Here is a 25,219-nt window from a genome sequence, read left to right as displayed (position 1 = left end):
GTTTGCTACGCCTGAGGTTTGTCCACCAGTTATTTTCCTCCAATCAGTTAAAGTCATTTGAACAACTCAGAAACAAGTTTAATCTGTCCATAACTGATTTTTATAGATACCTCCAACTAAGACACCATTTACAAAGACATGATGACTGGGACAAAATTCAAACCCCTTCGAGTTTAGAATTTTTATGGACATTCAAAAGCATGGTTCATTTACCAAAGTAATTTCTATCTTATATCAAACTCTGTTAGAAATGGCTCCTAATAACTCTCTTTATATAAAAGCCAAGTGGGCTAGACGCCTGAAGTGCATAAAGTAACAAACTCTAACTCTTGGAGAGAATATTATCAATGGAAAATTGTAGGCAGACTTTTTTAAGACATTATTGACTGGTAGAGCAGGCACTACTCCTACAACTGATGCTATGCTGTGTTTGTGTATAACATTTATTGTTTACCCCGACAATGACAATAAAAACAATAAGTTGAAAAAAACTAAACATATGGTTTGAGATAGAAAAACGAGACAGCAGAGAGCAGAGAAGTCCAAATGTTACATTATTTTGGGAGGGTAGAGTGGGCCAGAGACAGACTTAGAGGGAGGGAGATGCATCAAGGAAGACACACACACACACACACACACACACACACACACACACACACACACACACACACACACACACACACACACACACACACACACACACACACACACACACACACACACACACACACACACACACACACACACACACACACACACACACACACAGGTTACATGAACACAGATGTCTGTGTTAGATGCACTAACACATACTAACAGCTCTGAGTCACTTGTCAGTGTGTGACAGGGCATCTAACATCACTCATGCTACTTCATCCATCCAGAGAAGTCAATTTCTGCTCGGTTGACTTAGTTCAGGAAAGACTGGCTGGAAGGAGAGGGGTGGGATGGAGAGAGAGAGAGAGAGAGAGAGAGAGAGAGAGAGAGAGAGGGAGGGAGAGGGAGGGGATTAGAGATGGGAAATGAAGATACTGTATATAAACATACAGACAGGAAATGTTGATGAGTTTGTATAAGCTGCAATTCGAAACTGGCCCCTGTAAAATAAATCTGAGCCCCCCACCCGCACGGCCCCACAGCTTTCTCCCCATACTGTACATGTTCTTCCCTTTTTTACTTTCTTTATATGATGATTTCCTGTTTTCTTTTATAGAAGTGTATATTTGTACGTCTCTAAATGTTCTGACGAATTGTAAATGGTGGGCCCTGTTGTAAACAAGTGTAATGATTAATCATGGATCGTCCACAAAGTAACAGTTTTAAAACGGTAACTTTGTGGATGATCCATGATTAAGTCAATACAAAATGTTGTATTGACTTGTGCTTTCGTTTGAAATGCACACGGAGGCTTATATTCCATGGATGTTTTGAACAAATGTCTTAAGTGGCTCAAGTGGGGAAAAAGAATATAATAAAAGAGAAACATCGCATGACAGTGTCGTAAAGCAACAATATGCAATCTAAAAGCATTTAGAAATGTTTCATATTTAATGATTAATGACCTGCCCAAAATAGGGAATATGATTTCACTCCTATATGAGTCCATCTGTCCGTGCACTTTTCTTGCCAACACCCTTTCTTTAATGTTTTTTTCCCCTTTTCTTGTGTTATAGTGTGCCTATATCCATACAAATTAAAAACCCACTGTTTTCTACAAATACATTTTTCCCTCTCTCTGTCTCCCTGTGATACGGATGTACACACATGGCCTCAACAACAACATCATCAGTCATATAAAGATCGGTCTGCATGAGTCACAGAGCAAAGTGGAGAAGACAGAACAACAAATCAATAGCAGATGGCCTATTGGATGGATATAAAGGTTGACATTTCAGCTATGGTGAATAAATACCTAACATCCTGAAGTCTGTCTGAAACCTTCCATATCTTTATCTGCACTTCTGCATATCTCTCTCTTAAACCTTGTCCAGACCAGTAGAAGTTTTGCAATGAGAATAAAAAAATGTAAGCCTGATTTATACTTTGTCGTATGATGGTGTAACATGCCGAACATAGTGGATTCATAAGCTCACATGCACATGTTGTGAGCTTGTATATTGGCTATTTTGGTTTTGTAATAATAATAAAAATCTACAAAGTAACTAAAGTTTGGAAAAAATTGTAATTGGAGTAAAAGTATAAGATTACATAAGTATAAGTAAAAGATGTAGTGGAGTAGAAAATGAGAAATTCTAAAATTCAGTAATGTAAAAAATCACACCCGTGTGAAGTGAGTGGTACTACTCCGTGTGGGGGTCCCCAGGTTGGGGGGGGGGAGTTCCAGACCCACAGGAACGCACCCAGGGTGCCGGCCCATTTCCGGCGAGCCGCCCCGCGTCCGAAACGGTTGAGAAATGACAGTTACCGTGTGGGGGTCCCTCCACTGTACCCTGTACTGTACTGTACTGTACTGGCAGTCTGGCACACCCGAAATCACCATATACGTATACAGTTAATATGTGCGTGTGTGTTTGTGTGTGTGTTAGTTTGCGCACAGGTGGTGAAAAACAACCATGCTGTTTTCGTGCTCAGACGCACCCACCCAGCCACCCAGCCAGCAGCCACCCACACACATAGCTCCGTAAGGGAGTGGCTGCACCACTCAAAAATACCTCAAAATTGGACGAAGAGAGAGATAGAGAACACAAGAGATGGCGAAGCAAGAGACACCAAAAGACAAAGAAAGACAAGACTAGAAGATGACCAAAGATGAGAGGCACCCAGACAGAAAAGCCACGCAAGGTGAGCAGACAAAGTGACAGATAGGTCAAGAGTTGAGCGGAGGTCACCAGACACTGTTCCTCCACAGGAGCCACCAGTTAATGGGTTTAGCCTCGGCCAGTGCACAGAAAGTCTATTATTGATGAGAGACGAGTTAACAATGTCGAGACGGGAGTGTCATTTAAAACCTAGTAAGAATGGCAGCAAGGGGCAGACCAAGGCGCAGTTGGAGGAAACACATCGACTCACTGGCCTTGGAACGTCTCGGGATCCCCCAGGAGGAAGTCACTAATGTTGCTCTGGAGAGGGAAGTCTGGAACACTCTGGTGGAGATGTTGCCCCCGCGACCCGACTACGGATAAGCAGTTGAAGATGGATGGATGGATCCCCCTCATCAGTGAATCTCATTACTATTTAGTGACAAAAATGTGAATAAAGGGCCAGCCGACACCGCAGAGACAATAGCACAGGTGGAAATAATAAACCAGTATAATAAACCAGAAGACGGCATAATGAACAGAAAAGGATAAAGGGTGCTGTTATACTAGGGGAATGAGAGGCCACATTGAAATTATTAAATTAATACAATCTCTGCACTACAGCATTGCTTAAATTGCTCCTAAGTGTTTACTTAGTATAAAACACTGAAAATAATATGTGGTACAACGTCTCAGCCATAGCTGGCCTTCATCATCCCCTGATGAAGGTGTGCTGTTTGTGCAGACTTATATTATCCTTTAGAACCGTTACTGTGTCCAGCACCAGCGACGAACTGGATGTGCACAATCCCACTGTTCTGAACAGGCTACATTTAAATGCCATAACAGAGCAAAGAGCGTGAGGCATGTGACTGGAAGCAAGGGGATTTCATAATCCAACTCCGAGAGACAAGCCTTCAATGAGCGGCGAGTGCGTTCGTGAGCGCACACAAAACGTGCGTGTCACTGATAAGCTGAGCCTGACCCTTTTCTCACAACGAAAGGCTGGATTTGAGCTGTCATTTTTAATGCTTCTATATAAACCCTCCATATCAGAGCCACACTCCACTGGCTGGAATAAGGAATAGGATGAAGTGATAGAACCGATAGAACAGAAAGTGTGTAGGCTAACCAGAGTGTTTGTGGCGTTGCATTCGTGGCACACATTTTTCTAAACCGATACAAGTGACCCAGGAAGACCTTTGTAAGTTTCCTTGTTAAAGAAGTTAAAGAATTATTTAGAAAAAATTAAAAATGCCAATACGTTCTAGATCATTACAAAATATAAAGAGTGTGTGGAAAAGAGCGCAGCAACAATTTGCAAACTTTGACTGGAGGAGACTAAACAATTATCCCACTTGCTTTCTGTGCTAATAATATTGTATGTTTTGCCATTGTCTCCTTGAACTGGAAATAGAAGTAAACAACAAGATAAGCCATGCAAAGTTTGTATAAAAACGACAGGGGCAAACTGCCCGATACCTTTACCCGTTATGCATCAGCAAGTTAGCCATTACCGGTCGGTTGGTAAAAGTGCATGGCTAATTGCATACTCATTTACCATAATCAGTGACCCGCCCATTGTATTGACTCCGCTTCCGCAGGGAAGGCACACACTGAGTTTTTCTTAATGCATGTTTCATTGCTTTTCTTTTTTCGGTCTGCCTCTCCCTTTCCCATTTCCATTTGAAGCCTTTTGCTGACAGGGTTTTCTAGTAGAGCTGCCAACATACATGTCCCTCTCAACAATTATTGTTTATGGACACACTGGCTGGTGAAGAGGTGGCATCCCATGGTCTCAGTTACCCCAACTACTGACTACTGTAGCTACATCACCGGTAGCAGATTTACTGGGTAAAGTAAGTGTGCTCTATGGACTCGTATGATTGCTTCATTGGACATTATGTCATTGGAGAGCTTTAGAGGATGTTTACAGGGCTGAATCACCAACTAAATAGATTCATATTTCACTAGTATATTCTGAGAAACTTTAGTGTCTCAAACCAGGTTCCCGACCCAAATGAATAAGTCACCAATGTCAGTGTAACGTGCAGCAGGGGGGGGGGGGGGGGGGGGGGAAGAAAGACTGATAAACATCTAGGACAACATTTAGACTTATACCATTCCAATGTTACGGGTTCAACATGGCTTTAAGCTCTTTCCTCTCACATGTTCTTCTGGCACTTCTCTTTCTCTCTGATGTTTATCATGGCCTTTCTCTCTCCCCAGAAATGGGTGACACAGAGAGAGAAGAGAGAACGAGATAAGACATGAATGCCCTCTCACTCTGACTGATGCACAGGGACAGCCATGAGCACACGTCCTGTCAGCCACTCGTGGACGCAAAGATACAGTTGGATAAGACTGTATGCACAGCACACACACATGCAATTACAGCCAGGTACATTTATACCGCAAAGCAGAAATTCACTTGGAGATTGCATGTCAAGACTATATTTAGACCCGAGGGCGATTCTACAAATGCTTTCTAAATCAGTTCTAAATTAAAAAAAGACAGTTTTCTGAAAAACCCATGTTACTATGTCAGTCGTTCTCAAACATTTTCATGTCAAGGACCCCCAGAATTATATGTAATTGGCCCCAGGCCCCAATCTCAAAATATGTTTTTCCAGGGATCCCCCAAGAAGCAAAGATTTGAGTTAAAAACGTTCACTCACTATATTCAAAGTTGTGCGCCGCATTTTAACGATTAAAAAAAATAGCAGTTCTACAAGCTCGTAGCGCGACACTCTGTGCCACGCTATGAGCTTGTAGATCTGCTATTTTTCGATAGCTAAAGTATAACATAATGCTTAAAACACCAAAAGGGGTTCCCGTACTGAATGGGTTAAAAAAAAAGTATCAATCTGGTATATGGTTACCTTCCTTGCTGTTCTAGAGAAATGTATGGGGTTAGAAAAAAAACTAAACTTCTTCTGCACACGCACACGCACACACACACACACACACACACACACACACACACACACACAGCATTAATCACAATTTAGCGAGAAATAAATATTGATTTTTGACATCCAGCCGCTTCCGTGGCTTTAACATTCAACAAATCAACCAGCCTTGTTGTAGAACTTAGCCAATCATGCAGGGGAAAGAGTCACCTTGAGGTCTGCCAGCCAATCCATGGCAGCAGTTTTCCCCTCAGTGCTTTTCCACTAACAGCATGTTGCATAACATACTGTACAGTAGCAGCATAAACCCCCAACATCTAAATGCCTCTTTCAAATAATGAGTGCAGGTGAAAATCAACCATTCCGTAAATGGATGCACATCTATTATCTTAAATATATATGCTCGTCTTTTGCCAGTAAAACACTACAGATTTTCTCTTCTCTTAACCAAGTGTGATGACTTCATGAAGATGGACATTCATTGTGATGGACGAGTCAACACGGTGCTGTATTGTTGTCTGTTTTCGCGTGGTGTTTTATAGTGGTGAATGGAGCTTGTGTCACACTGTGTGGTACCGGGATGTGCTGCTGTATGCCGTGTTGTGTGAAGCTGTGATGTGTTGCTGCTGTCATGATGTGCCATGCTGTGCTTTGTTGCTCTGTGCCGTGCAGTATCACACAGTGGGAAGATTGTGATGAGTTGCTGTGCGCCGTGTTGTGACACGCTGTGTGCGTTGCTGAGGCGATGTGTTGCTGCTGTGTCGTGCAATATTGCACACCGTGACCAGGTCCAGGTGACCAGGAATCACTGGGTTGCATAACACACCAGTCCCTAGCTGTCCACATCTCTGCTAACCTCTAAAAAAGGTGAGCAAGCACACAAAAAAGAAAACACACACAGTCAAAACAAAAGGGACCCAGGTGCAGGCCAGATGGGTACCAAAAGGGAATACAACAGTTTGCATGCTCTAGTTTTATTCCAATTCAACAAATAAATCTGTTTGATCCCATTCCACGTTGTAGACCACAAGTTACAGCTGTCGGTGAATTGCCATTTCCACAGACCAGGCTGTGCCTCTATTAATACCCCTCCTCAGTCTCATTATCCCCCCCGCTTCCTCCCTCGTCATGCTCCGACCTCTGCTCTCTCACCTCCCCCCCGCCACCCTCACCCCCGTTTGTCTGTCTGTCTCCTAATACGCCCCTCCAATGCCCCCCCCCCCCCCCTCTCTCCTCCTCCCGAATTCTCTTCCGCCATCCATCCGAGCCCCCCTTCCTCTTCACTCTTATTTATAAGCCCCCACTCCATCGCCCTTCACCCCCAATGCCCAACCCCAACCTCCCTTACCAGGTATGGGCCACGGTGAAGCGTCGGCGGTGTCGAATGCTCTTGTTGACCATCAGCTTGCGGAAGAGGCGCGGGGAAGTCCGGGGCGACAGTTTCGGGGAGGTTGCGCCCCGCTTGGCCCCTGCCACGCCCGACGTCTTCTGGGGCTCCAGCTCCAGGTGCATGTGCTCCTTGAACGTGCGGATGCACGCGTCTGACTCCGCGGCACTCAGCTCGTTGGACGACATCCCACCACACCTCCTTCTCCTCTCCTCTCCCCAGCTGAAGCTTTTTCCTTCTCCTGCTGGTTTTCTGTTGAGTCTGACCCTCACCTCCTTTCCAAATTCTGCACGCAAACCCACCTGACTTCAGTCTGTGGATTTTAAGTCCCGGTTAAGTCATGCAGATGTGGTTTGCGTCCCCCCTCTTCTCTATCTTTCTCTCCCCATCGTGCGGCGGCGAGGGGGGCAGAAGCAGTGCCTTTCCTTGTACCCCAGGACAGAGAGCTTTACGCAGAGAGATTGAGGCAGAGTAACGCGCAAAATATTCAACACAAGGGAGCGCTTTCTGTGCTCCTTAGCCTTTGCTTGCTTACCCTCTCCCTCACACACTATCTCACTCTCTCTCTCGCCACCCGCCAGCCCCTTTGCTTCACGGGTTTAGGGATTAGCCTGCTCTCCTTCCCCCTTCTTTTCCCTTGTCTTCCGCTCCAATGCAGTGGCTTTCTCTTGGTCCTGTCACTCGTCAGATTTTCTTTGAGCAGCCTTACCCCAGATCACGGCACCTTCCTGAAGAGAGGAATTTCTCTTTGGAACACTTTTCCCCTCTTTTTCCTAGTCACTCTCTCTTTCTCCCGGTCTTGTGTGCCTACAAAGTGCACACCCCCATCATGCACTCTCTTTCTCTCTCCCTTCTCTCAAGTCCTTTCAGTCATCAGCTTGTTGTTGGTGGATCTTTATGAAAGATTCAACGGCTCTGAAAGCTTCTCTTCCTCTGCCTCCATCAGCCACACTGACACGCTCTCTTTCTCTCCCTCTCTCTCTCCCCCCCCTTCTCTCACACACACACACACACACACACACACACACACACACACACACACACACACACACACACACACACACACACACACACACACACACACACACACACACACACACACACACACACACACACACACACACACACACACACACACACACACCTGTCCACTCCAAAATACACTATTGGTTGTGGGGTACAGATCAACTGCCCCTTTTAGTGAATGTCTAAGTCAGATCTGCCACTCTCTCCCTCCAGACTCCGGTGATCAGAGCAGAGCATGCGCTTCCCTTGCAGTTTCATTCAGAATAATACAGGCAGTGAGGTGCAGCACAGTCATGAGGCTGCTGGCAAGCCACACCTCTTTGCTATCGGGATTGGTGAGTGGTTGTCGTGACGACAGTCAGGCAAAGCAGGCACGGTAAGCTTGCAGGGTTTCTTTTCTTCTTGGAGGTATCAGGGAGTCTGTGACGATGACCTTTTGTCAGGTAGATTGGCTCAATGAAAACAGTGTAATCAGAGGAAGGCAGCATTTGTCGGAAAATAAACTGAAAGGACAGCAGACAGCCGGACACATCAAAAATGTATTACAGCAGGATTTGAAGCTTGCATGGCATGAGCGTGAATAAACTACTTTAATTAAGTAGCTATTCATTTTAATGCCGTCCCATAGCTAGAAAAACTGCACTGTGCACATCCCATTACAATCTAAGTGACTGCCATCTCTCTCAGACTCTTTTGTGCTCTCTCCCTCGTTCTGTCTCACTCACTCACCGACACTCTCCATAATTGTATCTGCTGTGACAGAGAATAGGAGCAGTCCAACTATGACATTGCTATCTGAAGCTGAAAAAAGAGACAGCTAAGAGCATGCGCACACTTAAATACACAGCGCGCACATCACGCACGTGCACATGCACACACTTTTAATTATAATTTACTGAGAGATAACGACAAAGCATGGCCTTAAGACAGAAAGAGAAAAACGGTAGATAACGGAAAAAAGGAGAGCATGAAAAAACAGCAACTCCCTTCCTCTTTAATTTCTCTGGCCCTCTCTAAATGGCTGCCAATAAAGCCATTTTGGACAATGGCCTCTTTCAGCTTCTCCATCAAGACATAAGAGCTAATGGCCGTCACGGTGACCTGACACTGACAGGCTGCAGAGTGGACCCTTTATATTTCAGCTCCACCTTTCACCACCAGTGAGCCTCTCCACACTTCTACAATCTATAGCTTCACTGTTTGCCAAGTATATACTGTACGTGTCGTGTACAAATGTTGAGGATGACAATAGCATTAACCACTTGAACCCTAGCGTGGGCATGTCATGATAGGCCAACATTCGGCGGAAATAGCAAATCTACAAATCTATCTTCCTGCGAAAATATGTCGAGGGATAAAAGGAGGGGACTAAGACACCAGGGAGACCCCAGTCAAACGAAGCATACTGTATGAAGTGGTTAGATGATATAACTTACAGAAATCTCTGCCAGGCCAGAACAGCCGGGGGGAGAGATATGTTTTCACCCCTATCCGTGTGTTTGTCCAATTTTCTGTGAGTAGCTAATGTCGGACACCACTGGATCGATTGTTGTGACATTTTGGACGCATACTCTCAGTAGAGATCAATGAAGAACCTCTGCCTCACATTTTTCAAATCGGCCTAATTACTGTACAATCCAATTTGTTTTCCCTAGATTCCTTCGATAATGCCTTATCATGTAGGGCCAGGCCAAGCTCATTTCCACGTGACAAAAATGTTTCCAAAACTCTCACAAACCGGCATGCTACCGGCATGCGATCAAGATGTATCAGTCAGACTTTTTCATATTCCATTCCGATTGGCTACGATTGGCTTCAGGGTATACATCCTCCTTCCAAATAAAACTACAAAGCAAGACAGAAGAAAAATACACTATCTTTATATACTTAAATAGGCTAATTACATACATACCTACATTAATTCACTCCAATTATATCCATGCATGTATACATACAGTAATTAAAATACACATACAGGCCATCTCAACAGTTATCTGTAAAGCCAACAAAGCTGCCACTCCCGTCTTGTCTGTGTGGCTTCAAATAGGCACACCCAAAAAAGTGTTCTGTGCCTGCATCTGCACCTATCTACATGCATACTGTGTGCATACACATATACAGGTAAATACATTCTAACAACCTCATATATGTCTAAGTCATGTGTCCCAGATGCATGTTTAAACCTATGAAAGGACTGACTTGATTTGATCTCTCCCGGATGTCTTTTCTACTCTTCTGCTGACAGAAAGGTTTGCTGCAGAACTGTGGCCCTAGCATGCCTCTAATTAAATAGCCATGTGAGTAGCCGGGTTGCCCTGTAACTAGTGTCACAGGACTCAATATTGTTCTTAGAAAATAGTTGTTTGTGCTTAAGTATTACGATTATAAAGATCGCTTTGGGCATTTTGACTGCCAGGGACATATTCCAAATATCTGAGACAGTTTATTTACAGTTGTGACGACCCAAAGACAACTCCCAAACAATATCGCTGAGACAGTAGAGTTTAATTTATAGTATTTCATTACTGAATTAATTTGACCCATTCTTGACATTATTCCGGTACACTGTCTCTGCCCTAGTGGTCGCTTTATTGCCTTTAAGGCGTATTACTGGTGGCTATTAGATGTTGAATTTGCGAAAACACTATGTACAGAGTGGGAAAAAAGTAAACCTGGGGGGTGGGGGGTGCGTTGCGTCTTGCAAAGACGCATGTTATGTTATAACATTGACCTAAATGGAGTTATATCAACCAGGATAGGATGATTAAAAAAACGAGTGCAGGGCTGCAGCATGCAGGCTATCAGAAATTACTTTGGGCAGATGGAAAACGCTTGAGTTAAACTTGAGTCATCTAGAGACATCTTCTAATAGTATAATAATCCTGTCTTTCATTAGCACGAAAAAACAAGAAAAACCTGCATTCTTGGACTTTGTAAATTCGTGGAGCCTTGACCATCCGGCCAACTGTTACAACTAGATTCTAGTTGTAACAGTTGGCCGGATTGTCAAGGCTCCACGAATTATTTTATTCTAGTTACTAGAATAAAATAATTCGTAAAGAAAATTGGGCCATTACCTTGAAATATTTTATGTGAGTCTCAATTTCAGCTGCTGTTTGGGCAGTGAGGGGTAAAAATAATGAGGTCATTGAGGCAGGCCTTAATACCTTTGGTGATCCTACTGTAAAATGTAGGACAGAGGTTTGTCAAGTGAGGCTGTGCCAGGAATGAGATTGTCAGGTTCACCTTGGATTACCAAGGTGAACTCAAAGCCATAGCCATATAATAGATTATATTTCCAAAGGTTCAAAAGAAATCTTCCGATGGCCAGTTAATTATGTTTTTCAATTCATCACTTAACTGGCTCTCTACATGACATGTTATTGTCCTTCTGGGAAACTGTTTAGTACAAGTGATGTAACATCAGCAGCGTCCTTAATTCGGTGCTCAACTGTTTATGAATTATTAAAGTCAAAACCATGTGCAAAACCATTCCACCAAAGGAAGACATCACACTGAAAACACATAATTATTAGCACGCACCTACATTTCAATAAAGAAAGAGAGAGGCCTGCCTGGACAGGGAAAGAGAGGGACAATTTAGAAGGGCGTGCGTGTCTTGTAGGGTGTCACGGTGGTGACTGTAGTGGCAGGGGGTGTGAAGCGTCTTAATTAATAGCTTCCATTAGCTCCCAACGCCTCACAGTCACTGAAAGCTGCTGACGTCACAGTTACTAAGGAGATCAGGAGTGTGACTGAGGTCGCCGGGGAGCCAGTCACCCAAAATTTGAGAGGACCTGTGATGTCATGACATACTTTTTATTTGTGTTTTACCTTGTAAAGCTGCTGGTTAAAGAATGCCCATGAAACTTTCGCGACCAGGCCGACACCCTAGTCTTTGGCGAGAAGTTCTGATTGGCTGCCTCGTCTCGACGCAACAAGACACTTTTAATGCCATTGTCTAAACGGTCGCACGAGCATCGCGAACCTGCCGCCATGACGCCTCAGCGCAGTCAAACAGTGCGTAGACCTGCATTCGAGCACACCCACTGATTGAATGGGTATCAGTGTCAGTAACACATTGGAGTCTCAGTCGAGTCACTGTAACCGCGGACCCCCACGTATACCGCAGACCCCCATGCTGACCTCCGCAGGGACCCCCACGCAGACTACCACAGACCCCCGCGATTTTGACACATATGAGAGATGTTCTTTAATACCTGCCAAGCAAATGTCAACACTACAACCGACAGCTGTGCGTGAGCCGGTGCAACATATAATGGTTTGGAGAATGGCCTACCTGAGAGTGTACAAATACAACCAAATGGACCCATAACAGTCCATTTGTACAGTCTCAGAGTTTATTGTTATAAAATTTGTAGTAGGCTAAGGCTACACTGTCACAGTTCCTGTTTCCACACACACATAAATACAGATATTTACATTTCATAGCACAATTCTCAATCAACACTGCCTAGGTTATCGCCTAAAAGTGGAGTGCCTTAAGGCAGACTCTAGATCTGTAGCTATGCAGTGGTGCACAGATGGCTTGTGTTCTGTCCAGAGACCACCCCAATAATATTATCCCCAAGGAAGGTCCTGACATGAGGCTCTGTGTCTGTATATGGTTGCGTGCTGTGTACCACATGCCAGAGCCACAGCTCTCCTTAAATCAGGTTTGCATAACAAGTATGCTTCATTTTCAGTTTGTAATGTGGAGGGTGAAATATCCACTTCTTAAAGATGTGCCAACAGTGTTGTTGTGTTTGTTGGAAGTCTGGAGAGGAGGGTTCTTGCATAATACCGGATCCCAGGACCCTACAGAGACACTGGACCAAAACAGGATGACCCCCCTGCACCCACCACAGGAAAAGCAACATGAGGTGACAACCACTCTAAGCTCAAAATGTAATATTCAGTATTCAAGTATTAATTCTAGTCATCATCAGCATCAGCATCATTACTATCATAGTATCACTCCATCAATGTTATCAAAATCTCTTCATTGTTCTGTGTGCATAGTAAATTCAGTGATAAACTGAATGAACACACACACACGCGCGTGCGTGCGTGTGCCGTTTGTCTGTGCAAGGTCAGACATCAATCGCATCCAAATAATTATTTACTTCATCGTTACATTTAGGGATCCAACAGGCACGTCTGGTCGGTTTTGCATCCTCTCAGCCTCTGTTTCTACAATCAGTTGAGTCAATGTCCAATTCCTCCTTCATTCGAGGTAGCAGGGCGTGCAGCGTGAAAGCGTGAAAAAAATAAGTTAAATCGAAGTATTGTCTTCTGGCAAGGCCGCTCTCCTCATCGACCTCTCCTCTTTCTTTGGAGCAGAAATAAAAGCTTTGGGATGAATTTCAAAATGATGGACCAGAACGACTTCTGCTGCGTTCAGACTTGGATGGCTAGAGCAGCGCGATTACATACAAAGTCAATGCAAAGATGAGAAGTTGCGCGAGCGCCGCGAACGGGCATGGCACGACCTGGCACAGCATAAACGGAACGAACCGAGGCGAATATTTAAAATGAAGTCTGAACGCACATTACACTACATTTTTAGATAATCAATGCACGGGGGACTCCCTGTGCTATGAAGCAATCGAATGAATCTGCAGGAAACATAATTGAATCCCAAAATACCCCCCCCCCCCCCCCAAACACACACCATTGATGTACACTAAGCTTTGATGTAACACATGTAACAAGGAGAAGGAGGGATAAGGAGAGAATAAGAGTTTAGGGACTGGGGGTGTGTAAAATTGAAGGATTAAATCGCTTGGCAGACCGCACGCACGCACACACGCGCACACACACTTACTACAATGTGTAATGAAATCTGTGGATATGGATGCTACTACTGTACTCTCGGTACATGGGGCGAGGGAATTCACAAGCATGAAAAAGAGATAACATAGGCAAACCCACAGCTGACACCATCAACAGTTCCATTCACCCTTACCTATATAATATCACATATGGCTTCTCCATTGGCCTGAACTATTAAAGCAAAACAGCTCACCCTTAATGACATAAATGACTGAAATAACAGACAATTGTGTAAAAAGGCCTTGGTCTGTACAGTAGTAGTCTGTCCCTATGTAAGCCTAGCCTGGTCAGCCAAGTACACAATGCACCCTTCTGGTAAGGAATGGGAATGCATCCCATCAAACCGCCGACATAGTCCATTCCAAAGATGCAATTTTACTCTTCAGGTTTGAAATATCTGCCTATTCTAATGACCCTTTTTTAAATATATATTTTTTTCTTTATACGTAGGCTATATGAGTTCACATTCATATGAATTATTAAATGATAGTCCTGTATCAAGGGATGCTACAGGAACGATGGCAAACTGTATGCCATTATTAGTCCCCTGCCTAATTTATATAACTGTTAAAATACTGCCTCCCGTAGCTCCCCCCGTTCCCCTGCCCCGTCCCCCGTCCCCTCGCCGCCACCACACACACACACACACACACACACACACACACACACACACACACACACACGTCACGGCCAGGCGGACAGCACTGCCCGCAGTGCTTTGCTCTGTGGTGGGAAATGTTGGCATTGCCTTGGGAGGGGTAATAATTTACTATTCTGTGCCTATTGGGTTGCAACTCGAACAGGGCTGAGTCGGTTCTAGCGAACGTTCGACACGGCGTGCTTGGTGGTGTCTCTCGTGGCTCAAGTTCACTCGAGACGGTGCCCCTCCGTCGCGGTTCCTACTAGTAGTAGGAACGGGGAGGCGGGGCAACGGGGGAATCTACGAGGAGTGGTGTAGGAAACACTCGCTCGCATGTGTGTGTGTGTGTGTGTGTGTGTGTGTGTGTGTGTGTGTGTCAATCCCCACTGCATGCCATGGTAATCAGGACTGATTAGCTTATTAACTAAAAAGCCTATCTGAATGTGATACCCCTGGCTGCATGCCAAGGACATGCCACCGTGCGTGCGTATGCACGGAGGCAGTGTGCGTAACAATTCCAATAGAGTAGTGGGAGCAGTATAATAGCTTAAACTGAAGAGCTGAATACAACATAACATAGTCAGTAATAGTCAGAGCACCAGTGCTGAAAGTTGGGCTACCCACAACAGGAGTAAGAGGGGGTCTGGTGTAAGAGTTTAGCGGGGCTACCTAAACATTGAAGTAAAGCTATACAAGGTGTTCATTCAACTCTTGTACAGGAGCAGGACAGTGTGTGTCTGTTTTATAACAAATTGTATACTATTAAACTACTAAAAGTTAGCACTAGCAGTAGGAATAATTTGTCTGCCATGAAATTGTGAGCACAACCTATCGTATGCAATTATATCAGTCACATCATCACCAAAGCCAATGCTGGAATCACAGTTTATCAGACTTTCCACTTTCACGGGCCCTTTGACTAAAGGGTATACAGTTAATACAGTTACAAAGTGATGAATTTAGCAAAGGACTGATGTCAGTATGTGACGCCAATCGGAGCTCTGAAAAATACCGACTACGTTTCTGGAAACTTCACAGTTCCCATTTGGCTGGAACTTACCCTTGCCATTTGTCCTGTATGACGTGAACCCAGCTAAATGGTGAGTTCATGTTAAGTGGCAACTGGGAAGTTTCCCACTTCCAAGTAGGAAAAATCAACACAAGCAGCCCACCAACTCCTAACCCAACTCCTGGTCGGAAACTCTGGGCTTTCTCAGACGTCAGATAATACAGTAGTTGCTGTGATGTCACCACACAAGCTGCAACATGGTGACATTCATAGAGAAAGTTTGAACAAGATGTAACAGGGTGTTTTACATTTACAAGCTGACCTTTGGGTTTCTGTTGACGCAATAAAGTGGTCTAGTAGCTGCAGGGGTAAACACACTTCAATAAAGTGGTCTAGTAGTGGGCTAAACTCGCTAGAACCATCAGCTATGTGCATGACACTGGAACTAACCCTCTTGTTTTTCTTACGGCTTGGCACATACTGTAGGGGCGAGCGCTTGTGTGCAATCCTCGGCTAATCTTGTGAACACTGAGCCATCAACAGAAGGCCAAGAAAGTGCCCAGTGTGGATAATTTGGGTGTGTGAACATTTTACCCATTTTGTGAATTCATAAACTCAGACCCACTGTCGCACCATACCTCCGAATTTGGACAAGACTTACATCATCAATATGACATCATTAACATGACGTCAGAGATTTCCTGTTCTTGGAAGCCACACTTTGTTATACTCTGTCCTGTTTCCATGAAATCCATCTAGTCTATCTAACCATTAAAGCAGAGATTAAGCAGGCCCACTCACCAGTCCAAAAAATCCACCGGCGTGATGTCTATTCTGGGCGGGGCTCCGAAGGGGAGGGACGTGGGCCTACAGATGATTTCATTGTCCGGCGTCCGCGCCCTCTCTCCCTGTCGCCATGACAACGGGGGAAGCTGCAGGGTTCCAGAGAAGCGGCGCCTCCCCCGACGCAGGTCGACGCCCAGCGTACACGACGGGGACGTGAAAGACTCACTGAGGGAGCAGTCTGGAGAGTCTTTGCTGTCCTGGAGAGATGGAGAGATAAAGATGTAACAACAATCCATCCAACGGACAGAAAGACTGACACAGAGAGGGATAATGAGAGAGACAGCCAGGCAGAGAGAAAGAGAGAGACAGACAGACAGACAGACAGACAGACAAGGAGAAAGAAAGACAGACAAGGAGAAAGAAAGACAGACGGCCAGCCAGACCGACAGAGTCAATGTAAATTATGTAATCGGCTCCAACCCATAGATTGCTTCCTAATGTAATGCTGTATTTATGCTTTGTTGTTCCGGCTGAAAGGTTGTGAGCTTGTAGAATGGCTATTTTTGGCGTGTGACACCATTGTATGTTGAAGTATAAATGAGGCTTAAGATGGAGAGGACATGGATTTCAGGGCTATAGTGTATGTAATGGTAGGGCAAGTGAAATTGTTACTCACATGTTTTACTTAAGTAAAAGTATCAATACTGCAATACACGGTTAAGTAAAAGTCAGTAATTCAATATCAAAATGTACTTAAATTACCAAAAGTAGAAAGTACTCATTATGCTGAATGTCCCATTTCACAAGTTTTCAAATGCATAAATTGTATATAAATCTTTTGAAAATAGTACTGTAGATCGGCTATTTCCAAATGGCCAAAATGTATACAGGGCTGAAGTGGTTAATGTATGTTTTGTCATAATAATCCAAATCTACAAAGTAAATAGTAATTCGAATCGTCAAATAAATGTAGTGGAGTAAAAGTATCATATTTGGATCTGAGATGTAGTGAGTAGAAGTAAAAGTGTTGGAAATGGGAAATACTCCACTAAAGTACAAATACCTCAGAATTGTACTTAAATGTACTTAGTTACTTTCCGGGTGTCATGGGTCTGGTAATAAAACACCCTTGGCTAAACACCACCTTTCACCTGCTGCATGACCAGTTTGTCCACTAAGGGGCGCCACAGGCTTGTTTCCTCCGCACCAGTGGTCATGTCAGAACTCAGCAGAGTCATTTATACACTTACTGTATTATGCACAACAACAAAATTACAGATATCGTTTTAATATTTATCCGACAAACTAAACTATACACCCACCACCGCCTGCCAAACACAATCCATTTCAAACTATCATGGTAGCAGAACAAAACGTTTTGACAAATACCATGGCACATCATCTTCTGAGCTTATATAGAACAATCGCTTTGCAAATAAATTTGGTACTTGATTATATAGGCCTATTCTGTTTCACAAGACATAATTTAATGATAATGTAGCTCAACTGGCTGAAACAAGTCTTATTTTCAACCCATGCTAGCTGTTGGCAAAACAAATCCCCATTCTAGGCTGCCTATAGTATAGGGCAGACCAAAGACTTCTTCTTCAGTTCGTCACTATAATGACATGACTGCAAAATAAATATTCTCGGGTTCTACGCTGCACAGAAGGTGGGTCACTATTTCTTATTTCTAGCCTAAGGTGCTGTATATAAATTACATGGTTCAATGTTGAAAATGGGTGGTATTCCACCCTTTAAAGTTTTGTTTTGCCGTGAGGCTCTTTTTCATCCACACACCTAGCTGTGAAGACAAAAACTGCCCGCAGTAACAATTGAATGCACAATAACTTTGAACTCTTGTCAAATAAAAATACCCTGGGGTGTCTGTGGCTCAGAGTCAGCCACATGTGAGCAAGACGCCCCAAGTTTGAATCCAAATCCTATCGTGTGTCACATCTCTCTCCTCTCTGTCCTTGGTTTCCTGTCTCTCCACACACTCTCCTATCTGTATAAAATGCCAAAAATGAATCTTGTTTTTTTAAATGCATTCGGAACATGATGACCTTTGATCTTTTGTCTTCACAGAGTGGTTATTGGTTAAGCACAACACTATTTTCTGCACTTTTTGAAAGGACAACAAAACTTTTTGTTTATGTGGTTATAGTCCCAGGCTGAACCAGAGGCTCAATTCTGCTTCATTTACCAGCTTAATTAATTGTGCAATAAATAACAATGTTTATTTCTCAGCTATTAAAGAATACACGTGTTTGTGTGTGTATTTGTATGTGTGTAGTACTGTGTGCAATCATGAAAACAATACACATGTGAAACAACGCTAGCTAGCTAACAGGGACAAAGTATGTCAAGGAGGCGGTGTAAATGCCTTGCCTAGAAATTGGGCAAACCTTCAAAAAGTGAATCCCAAATTATATCTAATTGAATTCTGACACAGCTAGCTCTACATCTTTAATGAGTTCAAAGATTGGCTAGGAGCCACATGCAATGTTTTAAGAATGTGCACAAGATAGGCAACCGCTGCTTTAGAAGTGAATGAAAGCATGGTTATGAAATTTGTTCCATCAGTCGACAACAACAAATGCTTTTTTCTATAGGGCTTGCAAAGCACTAGCTACAATTTCCTTTGAAACGACAGGGGTGAAAGAAAGGGAAGGAGGTACTGTAGATAGAGCAAATAACTGTGTGTTTTGCCTTTGTTCAAGTACAACACAGCACTGCATGACATTGCACAAGTACTGTACAGATACGGCTGTGTGCCGACTGCCGACTTGAGTGAGGTGAGGCAGACGTTGGGAGTCAAGAGGCTAAACAATCAAATCAATGTGTCCGCCAAGGGAAAGACAAGAGGCAAGGACAAAGTGAAAGATGGAAGTGCAACTGCACTGCATACATAGAGGCTGAGGAGAGGCGAGACGGTGAGATTACAAAGAAATATATTTGCATGGCACCTGCATGCAAATTTCTTTTTTACACATACAGAAACGACAGACGAGAACAGAGACACAGAAATGCAAACGCACTCTCTCTGGTGCACGCACGCACGCGCACACACACACACACACACACACACACACACACACACACACACACACACACACACACACACACACACACACACACACACACACACACACACACACACACACACACACACACACACACAGTAATGTAAATTACTATAATTTAATATAGCCAGAAACGGATAAAGACTGTCATCAGGGGGCTGAACTATCCCAAGTTGTCTGCCAAATCCCCAGCCCCATCAAGTCACACAGGTGCTTCTACTGTATGGTGGTTTGGATCTGGACATCAAATCAAGTTGAATAATTGACTGTCACTTCCTCCTGAAGGGAAAGGCGACGTTCTACTTGATAACGATCAGCAGCCTACACTCTGACTCACCCAGACGTGAGCCACACACCAACAGCCATGGTAAATGGCAGTGGCCGCACCGCTGTGCTTTGTTTTTTACCAAGATGAGTACTTGTGATGGGCGAGGAAGAGCGAAGGAGGTATGTGTCACAGGATGTGCCCACGTGATTCATGAATCATGAAGCACAATGTACAGTACAAGCACGCCCCTGAGTAGGCTGTCACTTCAAAAGACACATTAAAATACTAGGTTGGGGCACATTGAAATGATACCTCTTTATTTAACCAAATCTCTATCCATTTCTCCATCCCTCTATCCTCTACCCATTGCTCTCTTCTCTCTCTTCAGTGCTCTCAGTTATTGCCTTGTCTTCATCATTATGAAACATATACATTTAGCAAGTTGATGTTGGCATTAACTCATTTCAGAGGGTTAGGATTAGCACTCTGCAGCCTTTTGGCTTTGGCTCTTATTAGTAGGTCTGTCACAATTATTAAGAAAATGGAATGGAATACAGATTATTATTATCATATATCTTATCACATATTTCCAATATTACTTTTTAAATATATTCAAATGTTGAGTATATAATGTATGGCTGTTTTAGCCATTGCACATTTCTTTGTATACCGGTATTTAAATTATTTAACACATCTGCCACATGCAATTTTTGTTTACAAAGCCTAAAAGCCAAACAGAAATGTATTTTTTTAATAACAATGATTTGCATTTCAATTAATCATCAAGTACAATTTCATGCTCGTGACAACCCTATTTATTACTCTTTCCCAGCTTCCTTTTTAATGGAGAGAATTTTCTCAATAAAGAAAAAACCTCTGAATGGTTGACTGCCCATTCTCCTTTAGAACACTAAAATACCAGTTAAAGCCGTTTTCCAGAGAGCACCGTCCTGCATGCATAAGTATGTCGTCTCAGCCTCCTCTCCTCTCATATCATCGATATCGGGCAGAAACCTCATATCTCCGTATTTTAACCTTTTAAGGTTTTGTCGTACAGGAGGTGTCGTACAAAACAAAAGTAGTGAAAATAGCAGATCTACAAGCTCACAACGCGAAGCGGCGTGAGCTTAAAGATTGGCAACGTTGTATTCTCACGCTTTTAAAACGATAATAAAAAAGGAAAACATTTTGGACATACGAGGTCACTGTGGCGACATGTATCCTCAGATGACCCTGTGCTGCTACTGCGTGTTGCCATGTGTTCCCGTCAGACGCAGGGCTCCGTTAACAGCTGTGCCCCAGACAGTAACCTCTCCGTCTTCCGGAGAACGCCGCACACAATCTGTGACATTATAGTCATTATAGTGACTCTCTCTCTCACACACACACACACACACACACACACACACACACACAGGCAATTTATGTCCAAACTCACACAGCTGTGCGCACACAGACACACACACATACATCACAGCCCAATCTGCCGGAGGCAATGTACCTTGTGGTGACACTGCCCTTGTCAGTCAGCTGACCTGGTGGTCAATGCTAATTTAAACACTCCAACAATGCCTTCACAGCGGATGTGTCCGGTGTGAATACACCGGTCTCCCTGCTGTCAAATAACATTGAGTACAAGGTCCTCCTGTTAGTCCCTCGCTGTCTCAGCATCGTCATGCTCCATCATTCTATACACGCCATCCTACAGACGGCAGTCCTCATGCTGCACATCTACCAGGCTAATTGCATCTCTCTACCTCTTGACTGTAATGCCATAATATGACATATCATTTTTAGAGTTACTGGGCTGTATTTTGCGTGTCTTAAGTACCAGGTCTTATTCCCTAACTTGAGTAAACTAAAGACCTGGAGGCATGGTCAATGCCATTTGGCTATTCTGAGTGGCCAAAGAGCATTGACCACGCCTCCAGGTCTTTAGTTTACTCAAGTTAGGGAATAAGACCTGGTACTTAAGACACGCAAAATACTTTATTGACAATAAACATATATGTAAAAATACATACATTGTTGTCACACCATTATCAAAAGGATAAAACGCAGATTATTTCCATTGCGGTCCTTTAATAATAATGAATTGCATTTTTATAGCGTTTTTCCAAGTGCTCAAAGCGCTTCACAATGGTTCATTCATTCATACATTGGGAGGTGAAGCGTGTGAACATTCACACACCAATGGTGGCAAGCTCACACCAACCGACTCATTGGAGGCTCATAGGGTTCAGTGTCTTGCCCAAGGATTCGAACAGCCGACTCAAGGATCATTGGACGACCTGCTCTACCTCCTGAGACACAGCCGCCCTATATGTGCAAACGATGTGTTGCATGATGTGATGTGTGTATTTTCAGATACAGATAGGCTGAGATGGGCACCTCAGTCTCTGTCCGACTGACGAGGCTCCTCTCACCGCAAAGCAACTGCACTGTGACCCCCTCTGTCAGAAGTGACAAACACGAACATAATAAGCTTACTGGAACGGTACAAACTAATTACTGCACAAGGACAATGTTGGTGCAATCAGGAGATTCGATAGGGAATCTATATTTTAAATACACAAATTAACAAGTATAAGTAACAACTCCTCCCCGCTCATGTGTTGCTAATCGTGGGGCACGGGAGGTGGTGTTTGTCTCGATTCCTCCACGGTAGCCTACTAGTTTGGAAATGATCTCCTATGAATACAATATTCGCCCAGGCACGCTAAGAGGCAAAGCCGATTTTACAACTCACCTCCGGGCGGGGGTTCACATCCGGGGGGTTCGCGAGTGGCTTATGACATTACCGCTGTGGTCTCCGAGGAGAACTTTCTTCTAACCCGGCTACCTCTCCCCTCTGCCTATCCCCCACCCCCACCGGTCCACTCCCCAGCCTGGGTCCTGTGTCCATTTCCCCGGGAGAGAGTTGGGGAGCGGACTGTCCGCCAGCGCTCAGTATATGGGATAAAATCCCATATACGTAATGGGTCTGGATAGTGTGCACATGCATTGAGCATGTCAGAAATAGCAAAAAACAAGTATTTTAGTGGTAGATCTTGGCTTACAGTTTGGAATAAAATGGACTCTTGGGCTTGAAAAGGTTGGTTACCACTGACTCTCTTATCCAGAGGAGGGTAAGCAAGAACAGGGTTAACGGTCAAGAGAATAGAGAAAACAATTAAGTGCTACAACTATAGGATAGTACCGTATATTTACCTGAAAGGGAATGAAAGTGGAAATAAAGGAGTCAGTCCGAGATAAAGGTGAGTGGAGGGAGCAATGGAAAAAGGGACTGACAGGCAGATCTTGTACTGGGGGCGCCCGCTGGCCTAGTGGTCCAGGCGCATGCCACATAGGCTTTGGCCTGACAGCGTGCCGCGTGTTCGAGTCCCGTTCATGACGACCTTTGCTGCATGTCTCTCCCCTTCTCTTTCTCCCTCTTTCCTGTCAATCTTCACTTGATACTATCAATAAAGGCAGGAAAGCCTAAAACAAATCTATATATCGTGTATTATGTAGAGTCAAACATGCATGACACACACACACACACATTTGCGAATGCACCCACGCTAAAATATTCATATTTGGCAAATTGCTTTGCTGTTCCAATGCTTTTGTAGTTTGTGGCTGAATAAGAAGGGTGTTATGGTGGAACCCGATGTGCACAGATGTGAGCGTTCCATTTCCCAGCATGCTTGGTTCAGGGAGATGAAATGCTATTGCTAAGATTATGAGCTCATCACAGTAATCCACACGAGACGATTTTGAACGGGAAGCAGAAAGTGTGTTGGGACTGAGAGTGAGGAATACCTGATAGACACATGCCATGGGCTGTCATGATATTTAACTTGATGATAAATTGTCACGCAAATAATTGCAATTATAATGATTTATGTGGTTTTGAGAGTGATCATTTGAACATAATTTTATTTGAACACATTTTTCTTTTAAACAAAAATAAAGAAAAATAAACTATGTAAAGAGTTTTGTACTAGCGGAAATAGGCTATTTACAAGCTCACACTACAATCGATTCTTGAGTTATCTGACTGAACTGTTTTGTTTAAAAGGTAATTTATCACTTTTTTCCCCCACTACCGAATCCGATGCTTTTATGCTTACACAGTAAGCATGCAGCATTCATCGACTCCTGTGTGCTAAATGGCCTGTTCTGTTGACAGCTTCATTGGTGCTGCCATCCTTAGTATTGTGCCTAATCTCCTCTGATAAGAGTTTCAAATCAGATTGAGGAAAATGAAAAGGAACTCAAGCGCCTTCACTAGAGACAGGAAGAGCAAATATGCATGCAGAAGAAAGACAAATTGATGACTAACACAGTAATTCAGCTGTTTAAATTCATGGCCTGTTAAAACAAATAACTGTCACACTAGTTTTTGTTATCATCCTTTCTTTATCTCTGTGAAATTGCCTGAAGCAAAAAGTCTAACATCATCTTAGCATCATGTTCTAGCAAAACAGTCTAGACTAGCCTTTTTTTTCTTTTTACGGGTGACTATTACTTTCAGCGCCATATCTGCTTTGTCAGAAAATAATGCAAAGTAAGTAGGACATTGTCTAGCCAAGACAATAAGAGAAAAGGTTAGAGAGAGCAGGGAGAAAAGATATGCGATAAGGCTAAATTCAAGGCCAGGTCCTTTCTCCTGACCAGTTTGAACCCACTAGGAGGAGAATCATTGCCCACATACCTCAAATCTCCTGCACAAAATCTATAGAAATTGTCTAGGGCTCTGAACAACCATGGCATCTACACCTAAAACGTTATGGTTGTCGTGACAAAAAAGTTGGAAGTTGACACAATCAATGTCAACCTCTGAAGGAGGAGACGAGAGAACCAAAAATAAGAGTGAAGGGCAGAAAATAGACAGATGAAGGAATGAGAGCAAGAGGCCTTGACTCCGAGTACAGTGGGGGAGCAGCATTGAGCTGTTGCATTGGATGGCATCGAATGATCCCTTCCCCTACAAGCTCTCAAATTGGAGAATGAACAGCTGTTGGGTTTTGACCCGCTCTTCCTGTAAATATGGCACACCCAGCAAAGAAAGAAAATCAGTGAGGGAAAGCGTAACCGGGATATAACAGAGAGAGAGAGGCAAAGATAGAGATGAGAGATAAGCAAAGAGTCAAAGACAGGGCGACTAAGTGAGAGAATCAGAGACATGCAGCAAAAAGCAGGCAAAAGGAGAAACCAGAACAAAATGGGGATGATACTGAATTTGGGTGTAAATTCAACCCTCACAGATTAAAATTAATTACTTTCTCAAGAGTTTATGAACAGTGGATTGAGTACAGCAGCGGTCAGAGATCTCTCACAACAACAAATGCCCCTCTACTACTTTAAGACACAGAGCACGCACAATCAAAATCCAGTAATATCTTGTGTATACAGTACAGTATACAATATATTTTATTGCCGTTGTACATTCTTGCGGACCTACCGCACCAACATTTCACTGCCTGTACCTACAGTACATTACATACAGTAAGTGAGTAAAAAACC

The 25,219-nt window shown here is 43.6% G+C and overlaps 1 protein-coding gene across 2 annotated transcripts in view; it reads right to left on the bottom strand.

Moving 5' to 3' along the window:
• pde4ba (phosphodiesterase 4B, cAMP-specific a) overlaps window positions 1-25,219 on the bottom strand; it is a 171,025-nt gene that overhangs the window by 120,531 nt on the left and 25,275 nt on the right. The window contains exon 3 of one of the 2 annotated variants that reach the window (XM_080770937.1): window positions 16,370-16,611. In XM_080770937.1, coding sequence (XP_080627063.1) covers window positions 16,370-16,611 — 242 coding nt within the window. Of the gene's footprint in view, window positions 1-7,019; window positions 7,986-16,369; window positions 16,612-25,219 lie in introns of those variants that run through there. The other variant, XM_080770938.1, reaches the window with a different exon arrangement.

This window comes from Protomyctophum bolini (genome assembly GCF_963924005.1).
Source record: "Protomyctophum bolini genome assembly, chromosome: 8".
Taxonomy (NCBI): Eukaryota; Metazoa; Chordata; class Actinopteri; order Myctophiformes; family Myctophidae; genus Protomyctophum; species Protomyctophum bolini.
This window is presented reverse-complemented; position numbering and strand designations above follow the sequence as displayed.